The sequence below is a fragment of the Lolium rigidum genome, chromosome 1, assembly GCF_022539505.1.
Source record: "Lolium rigidum isolate FL_2022 chromosome 1, APGP_CSIRO_Lrig_0.1, whole genome shotgun sequence".
Taxonomy (NCBI): domain Eukaryota; kingdom Viridiplantae; phylum Streptophyta; class Magnoliopsida; order Poales; family Poaceae; genus Lolium; species Lolium rigidum.
In genome coordinates this window covers 360,938,115-360,946,099 of record NC_061508.1, presented here as the reverse complement: position 1 = coordinate 360,946,099, position 7,985 = coordinate 360,938,115, and the positions used below count along the sequence as shown (strand labels likewise).

The 7,985-nt window shown below is 53.1% G+C and overlaps 1 protein-coding gene across 2 annotated transcripts; it reads left to right on the top strand.

Annotated features, from left to right (window-relative positions):
* Positions 1 to 1,907: 1,907 nt before the first annotated feature.
* Positions 1,908 to 7,288, top strand: LOC124702976 (protein ENHANCED DISEASE RESISTANCE 2-like). 2 transcript variants are annotated; one of them, XM_047235174.1, is made up of 3 exons: positions 1,908 to 2,360; positions 2,497 to 3,079; positions 6,985 to 7,288. In XM_047235174.1, the coding sequence occupies exons 1-3, from the start codon at positions 1,989 to 1,991 to the stop codon at positions 6,990 to 6,992; spliced, it is 963 nt and encodes a 320-aa protein (XP_047091130.1). In that variant the 5' UTR covers positions 1,908 to 1,988; the 3' UTR covers positions 6,993 to 7,288. The 2 variants fall into 2 exon arrangements, with proteins under 2 accessions (XP_047091130.1, XP_047091124.1); XM_047235168.1 differs by lacking the exon at positions 6,985 to 7,288 and having other exon boundaries at positions 2,497 to 3,566.
* Positions 7,289 to 7,985: the final 697 nt, after the last annotated feature.

The following is a 7,985-nucleotide window of genomic DNA, read 5'->3' as shown; positions in this document are numbered from 1 at the left end:
GTAGATGAGCTTATAAATATCCTCAAGGGTAAGGAAAATATCAAAGTTAATGCTATCACCAATTCTAATATTGAGGAAGTAGATTTCATAGCTAGAAATCCTTATAACCCTGCATGGAAGAGCCAAAACTTGGGCTCCATTTTAAAAAGCAATACACTAATCCTGCAGGAGCAAAATAACAACTACACTAATGGTAGTGGAGCAAGCAATGATAATGTTTCTATTGAAAGTACTTTCAAAAAATTTATGCATGATCAAACTGAACAAAATAATACCCTTACAAAAATTACGGAGAATCATATTACCATGTTAGGGAATTTGTCTAACCAAACTATTTCTATCATGAATGATGTTCAAATTCTACAGGAAAGGACAAAGATCGATGAGGCAGAATTGGGCAAGATAGCTGAAAGCCAAACTATAATACTTGCAAGATTTGCAGGGAAGCCTGAACCAAACCCCGTTAAAGATCTCAAGATGATGAGGATCAAAGAAGAAAATGGAGAACCTGAAGAACTGTACTATATAGCAATGCTCCATCACCAGACTATTCCATGGAAGATCTCGTGAAGATGATCACAGTCAACAATCCCCGAATTGATCAAGGTAACGGTACTACGTACCGATAATTTATTCATGAAGTAGCATGCAAAGTTCGTGAGTTAGAACAACAATATAAGAAGCTAGCTAAAAACCTCTCAGCTAAGCTTGATGATATATTTGAGCCCACTATTAAAACTCATATTGGAGTACATGAGGTTGCTGCACTTTGTGATCTTGGTGCAAGCGATCTTAACTATTCCAAAGAACTTATTACACAAGTTAAAATTGGGTCCACTCAAAACAACTGAGCTAAGACTTCACTTAGCTGATTCAACTTATAAACAAGTTGTAGCAATTAAAGATAATATTGTGGTAGAGATAAAGGATGTCCCGCTCTTATTGATCTTGTTATTGTGGACATGCCTGAAGACCCTACAGCTCCTATAATCTTAGGAAGACTATTTATTAGAACTATTAAAACTCTAATCAATTTGCATGAAGGGAATGTGAGAATTGGACTACCGTCTAAAGACCATTTGTAGTACACTTTCCTCAAAAGAAGAAAGCCAAACATGATGATAATGGGATCATCACTTTAAAAATTAGTTACTTTGGAGTGGGTCTTCCACTTCCAAAATCTAAATGATCACCATATGGGTTAAGCTAATTGATCTTAACTAGAAGCGCTTCATGGGAGGCAACTCATGCTTAATAAAATTTCTTTTCCTAGTTGTTGTTTTAATTTAATGTTTGTTTTTGATAAAGAGTGTTCATAAGATCCTTTGGAAAAGAGGAGAAGAAATAAGTGTTTTTACCTCTCGATTTTATATACTAACATATGGACATTCTTAAGTTTTATGAATTACTGGTTTTTCATTAACCATTTTAGAGGATATGTTGATGTGCAAAGGCAGGTGCATGAATGCAAAGAAATTAATTTTTTTGGAGGTTCCAGTACAAATGGCGTCCATCGGTACGGTGGTATCCAACCTTACCACGCGTCCGTACCACTTCCGCAGCCCGAAGATGAGAAAAATGGAAGTTTCGTCAAAATCATCTTTAAATTTAGCGACCATCAGTACGGGGGCACCCATCCACAATAAGAGACTATTATGAAATAATATTTGAATACTGTTTTATTAAACGATTTATTTGAATACTGCAAACTATACATACATAACAAGTTACTAGCAAAATGCAGGGTCGTTGGGTCGATGGAGGTAATTAAGATGGAACGGACACAAATTAGCGAGACACACAAGCTGAGGAGGTCCTCGAAAGCAAAGGGCTCTCCTTCCTTCCCACGAACCCCACGCACAAACCCACTGTTTTATAGGCGCAAGCTCCCATCTCAACCGATTGCCAAAGTCCAACGCCTCCCACAATTCGCGCAAGGACAACCAGACCGGACCAGACCCGACCCACCCCAGCACCGGCCGGCGGCCATGTCCCAGACGACGCCCCAGCGCCGGAAGCAGGACGAATCCGGCGGCGGCAACTGGCGCGAGGAGGCCGTGTCCGCCGGCTCCCTGCGGCAGGTGGACCTTGACAGGGGTACCAACGGCTGGGCCTCGCCGCCGGGGGACCTGTTCCACCTGCGCGCGCGCGGCTACTTCTCCGGCGGCGGCGGGAGGCGGGCCAAGGCGCCCTCCTCACCGGACTGGCTCCTCCGCCCCGCCGGCGTCGACTGGCTCCGCTCCCACGCGCGCCTCGACCACGTCCTCGCCCGCGACGACATCCCCGTCGCCGCCGCCTTCCGCCGCGCGCGCCTCCGCAAGGACCCCGACGCCCACTTCCTCGTCGCCGTCAATCTCCAGGTCCCATACCAAACCCGATCGATCGATCCCATCTAGGCGTAGGAAACTAGGAATCCCCAGATGAAAACAAAAAACATTTTTTTTTAGTTGAGTGTGTGTGTGGCTGATTCTGTGAGTCGATCTCGTGTCTCTCCAGGTCCCCGGCCGGCCCGACGCGTACAGCTCGGTGTTCTACTTCGCGGCGGAGGCGCCCATCCCGCCGGACTCCCTGCTCGGGCGCTTCGTCTACGGCGACGACGCGTACCGCAACGCCCGCTTCAAGATCGTGAACCGCATCGTCAAGGGCCCCTGGCTCGTCCGCGCCACCGTCGGCAACTACGGCGCGTGCCTCCTCGGCCGCGCGCTCACCTGCCGCTACCACAAGGGCGACGACTACCTCGAGATCGACGTCGACATCGGCAGCTCCGCGATCGCCAGCGCCATCCTGCATCTCGCGCTCGGCGCCGTCACGTCGGTGACCATCGACATGGGTTTCCTCGTCGAGTCACAGTCAGAGGAGGAGCTACCCGAAAAGCTCTTCGGCGCCGTACGCATCGCGCAGATGGAGATGGGCTCGGCCAGGTACGTCGAGACGGCGTCGGACGAGGCGGTGTCTGAGACGGCCGGCAAGGCCGCGCCGGGGTTCAGGGTTGGCTCGGCGAGGGTGGCCAACGATAGCCGCCACCAGGAGCGCTCCAGCGCCAAGAGGTCGATGAGCTGCCAGGAACGGCAGACCGGAGGTGAGGCCTCAAATTCCTCTTGACTGACATCTTCTGCTAGATATTTCAATGCGGCTAATTTGACCACTTCTATATGGTGATCGACCTGACGAACGAACTCGATGATACAAACTTATTATTATAGATAGAGTAGACGAACCAATTCATTGGGGTTAGCATGTGTCACTCGATAATAAGTCCATGATTATTTATCTCAGTTGCGGGTGTCACTAAATTATCGTAGCTGAGCCTTATATCAGTTGCAAGAGCCTGAGTGTGATTGCCATTGCCTTTTCAACTCCTCAACGCATTATTATTTCCTTCAGAATATTTCTTGATGTGCTTGCTGGGGATATTCTTCTTTTTCAACGGTGATGCAGCGTGCAGGTTTCTTTTCTGTTTAATTAATTGATCTACTGTTGTGACAAAGAGGGGACTAGGGATCTGATGTTGTGGGTTAACTAGTACGGCCACTGGAAAAATACAAGAGGAAATTTGACTTGTTTAATGAGATTGTGATATGGAGTGATGGTGTTAACTGTTGTCAAGATTAGTCCCCCATATCTTGGCATGTGCGGAGAAGGTGGTTTATTTGGCCCTTTCCCCATCCTTTCATTTCTAGGAGTATCTTCGAAGATCCCAAGTTTGGCGATTTGATAGGTGCTTGGCACTGGCCTGCAAATGCATGTGCTTAACACAGTACACCTGTACACATTCCCCACTAGTTTAGGGTGTAGAAACTGGCATCTAGAGTAGAACATTGCATGTTTTACAGTAGATGGAATCATAATCGAGGTTGAGGTAGTGTGTTTCTTGCTCTTAGAATGAAGGGTAAGAGCATCCCCACTCGTTGGCGCTCCCCACGCCCAAATCCGGCGAAATTTTCGTCCGGATTGGAGGAAGATTTGGCGTGGGGAGTAGTAGTTTCCCAGCCGCGTGCCCAGGCGAAGTCGACGATGCGAATTTAAAAAACGGAAACTTGACAAACTACGGCTAAATTCGGGTGAATATAGACTAAATTTAATGATATTTAGACTAAAACGGGAGGAGTTCATACATAGAGGCCGAATTCGACTATATTTCGAATTCGGCTAGGGGAATGCAAACGCTAATTTTAAAACACGGCGCTCTACATGCCGAAATGGCGGTAGAACACCGTGTAGTCGCCGTCGCCGTCGTCGTCGGAGCCGTCGTCGTTGGCCTTCGGCCGCGCGGCACCGGCTGCTGCCGCCCCGGCCGGCGTCTCCCCGCCCGGGGATGGCTTGTACCGGTCGTCGTCGGAGGACTCGAGGTCGACGACGGGGACGGCGACGCCGGATGGAGGTGTCGCAGGACGGCGGTACCGCGCGAAGTCGTCGTTGGCGGTTGGAGTGGCGCGGGCGGCGAGTTGGCGTGCGGCGGCCGGGTCCAGCGGCCGCCGCTGCCGCTCCTCCTCCCGGCGCTCCCGGGCCGCGCCCGGCCCGGTCCCGGTGCGGCGTCGTCCGCGCGCTTCTCCTCCTCCATGTCGTGCGGCGACCCGGCGATCGCCTCCGCCATCGCGGCGTCCTCCGCGCGCTTCGCCTCCTCCTCGGCGAGCCGGCTTGCGGCGGCGGCCTCTTTCTTCGTCTTCTTCTTCCGGCCGTTCGCGGCGCGGAAGGCTGTTCTCGGATGACGAGGGCGCCGGCTCGCTGCGCCCTTCGGTCGCCGGCGGAGACGCCGGCTCCTTCTTGACGCGCACCGGCGTCGAAGGCGACGTCGCCTCCTCCTCTTCACCGGCGCCAAGGATGACCTCGGCGCCGATCCGGAAGACGACGAGCCGGCAACCATGCGCCGTGGCTGCCAGACGTTTCCCCGACGGCGGCTCGCCGATGCCCTCGATGCCGATGGAGGGGGCATCGTGAGCACCGGGAAGTTGCCGCCCTCGATGTGCTCGAGGACGGCCTCGAGTGTCCGGCCCGGCGCGCTCCACCACCGTCGGCGGCCCACGGCGTTGTTGCGCGCGAGGTGGAGGCGGCGGGCCGTCGTAGGCCGCCGGCTCCCGGCTCCCACCGCCGGAGGAAGTAGGAGTTCCACCGCGTGTAGTTGTCGGGGTGGTGGCGCGGGTCGGCGCGCTCCTCGTCGGTCATCGTCATCCTCGCCTCCTCGATGGCGACGTCGAGGGCATGGCCCTGCGGCGGCGGCGGGATCGGAACGCCGCCGGCACTTAGCCGCCGGCCGCCTCCGGGAGGCCTCGTGTCCGGCGGGCAGGGGTACCCCGCCCGGTGGAGGAGGTGCCCCTCCCACGTGTGCAGCGACCGGCGGGGAAGCCGTTGTTGGCTGCGCCGTCGTCGCCGTAGAACGCCATCTTGGGAGTAGAGGGAGAGTGGAGGGAGAGTGGAGGGAGAGTGGAGCACGGGGGTACGCCTCGCGGTGATCGGACCGGCGTATATAGGCGTGGGCTGGCGCGGGGATTAAATGCCGCGTGGATTGCGACGCGTCCGCGGCGAGCTGACCGGCGGCGGCCTTTAGTGCGCGCGGAAGACGATGCGTGCGCGGAAGACGACGACATTAACTCGCCGCGTGGCCGGCGAATGCGGACCGGCGGCAGGCTTTTACGGCGCGCGGAAGACGATGCGATGAGGACGACGATCGGCTTCTCTCGCCGACAAGTTGGGGCCACCAGACGCGCGGGAAGTTTCCTCGCCGTTTCGCGCGCTTTCGTTTCGTCCGGAGTCCCCGAGCGCTCCCCGGGGGGCCGGGGATGTCGTGGGATCGCCGGATGGATTTAGGCCCAAATCCGGACGAAAACGAGGAACCGGGGGCGCGACTGGGCCGAATTTCGCCGTCCGGATGGAAAAAACGCTCGCCGGGGGCCTGTTCGGGGGGACGAGTGGAGATGCTCTAAAAGGTTATACAGTAAAGTTTATAGATACCCACACTAAGGTCTCTGCGTGACACTGGAGTAATGCAGGTTTAGTTCCCGTGTGTCACTGCAATTCTGTTAACTGTTTACCTGGTTATCATGTGCTCCGCACCAGTTATCACGGATGCACCCAAACCTTGGTCCAGAAATGGAATTGCATGCTTGTTCTTAAAATGAAGGATAAAGGGTGGACAGTAGAGATACCCACACTAAGGACTTGTATCTGCGTGACACTGGAGTAATGCAGGTCATTCATAGTTCATGTGTGTCACTGTCGCCATAGTTATGCTAACTGTTTACCGGATTACCCCGTAGTACTATTTTTCCATGGATGAACCTAATTATGGTCCACATCAGCCATGATCCGTGTCTTCGAAGAGCATATTGCATATATTCGCAATCGTCCTCTTGATTGCTCCTTTCCTTGCGCGTTCAGCTGTTTAGTTGCTTGAGGGGGAGACACGGGCATGTCTGTACTCAACATGATTGTTAGCTATGCTTACGATCAAGCGGGATGCTATTTTAGGTGGGGTTGCCGATCCAATTTTGTCCTGGATTTGGCTGTCCCATACTTGCGTATTACAAGCTGTTTAGGTTTGGCGTTGCATAGCATAGCATATAATGGTGTGTTGGCAAGCAACTTCTCTTATCGATATCGGGTTAGCTGAACTATCACTACTCTTTCTGGACAAGGAAACAGGGTGCCATGTGACCTGATTAGCAACTAAGCAATTAGGTATATGTGCCATGTTACCTGAAGTGTGAGAAAAGTCAGGGCTTTATGTGTATCAGTTGACGCGTTTATAGAGAAACTTGGGTTAGTAGCGGTTGTTAGCATACTTTTAAGCAAGCCGAAGTCGTTACTTGTTACTTGTGTTATCAGCTGGATTGTACGATCCGTCAGAGTTTTTGAGCTGGCTGCTTCTCTAACATCTTTTTAAAGATAGTGACTGTAGTCTGGTGGCTTAGAGATACAACCACGTGCATTGCTGTTGTTCAAAGGTTGGAAGACAGGAAGTAACATCTCTCGATTTCTTATTTTCAGGAAAATAGGCACGGGATGCATGAGGATATACAAGTATAAATCATCATCAGTCGGAGAAAACTGGCGCCGAGGAGAGGAAGGCCAGGAAAGATAAAGAAGAGAAAGCTAGTGGTTAGCTCCTGCCGCTGCCAAATGGTCAATTCATAATGTTGTGATCAGCGCTCACACCCTGGTCGATGTCAATACTAGCAGATTATTAGATTAGTACTTTACCTGAGTGCCGGAACGATGATAATTCCCCGGCTTCTCCTGTGTCGCAGCTCTGAAAAAATCTCTCGTTTCTCAACTCGGTTGAAATTTGGCATGATCTTCCTTGTCTGCTCTCGTTCGTTTCTAAGAGCATCCCCACTCGTTTGGGCTCCCCACGCCCAAATCCGGCGAAATTTAGCGCCGGATGGATGTAGTTTTTGGCCTGGGGAGGCCCATTTTTCCAGCCGCGAGCCCATGGACGCGCACCCACCGCGTGCATAGCGACGGTGCGGTCCCCGGGAAGGGCAATCGTCGGAGTTCCCTCGCCGCATTGAACCGTCGCGAAGTGGACTGGAGAGCCGAAACGACTCGTCGGGAACGGTCGAAGTGGCCTCGATGCGAGAACCGCCGTAATGGAGCACGAACTCCGCGGAAGAGCAACCGGCGCTCTCTTTCGTCGAGAGACCTACATAAACGGTTTTCGACGGGCCGAGCCATTCATCTCGTTCTCTCGTCACCATCCTCCGTCAACCATGAGCGATATCTCTTGGCCATCGGACACCGACGGCGAGGGAAGCCGCCTGGATGGCGCCATTGGTGGGATCCAGCTGCATCGTCCGGCAGGCGACGATTCCCCCCGCCGGCCGGCGAGGACGAGTGGGACGACGAGGAGGAGGACGAAGAGGCCGTGGAGCAGGACCGAGGAAGAGGCCGAGGAAGAGGAGGAGGAGCAGGAGCGAGGAGGAGGAGCGAGGAGGAGGAGGACGAAGAGGCCGATGAGGACGACGACGAGGAGGACTCAACTTCCTCCG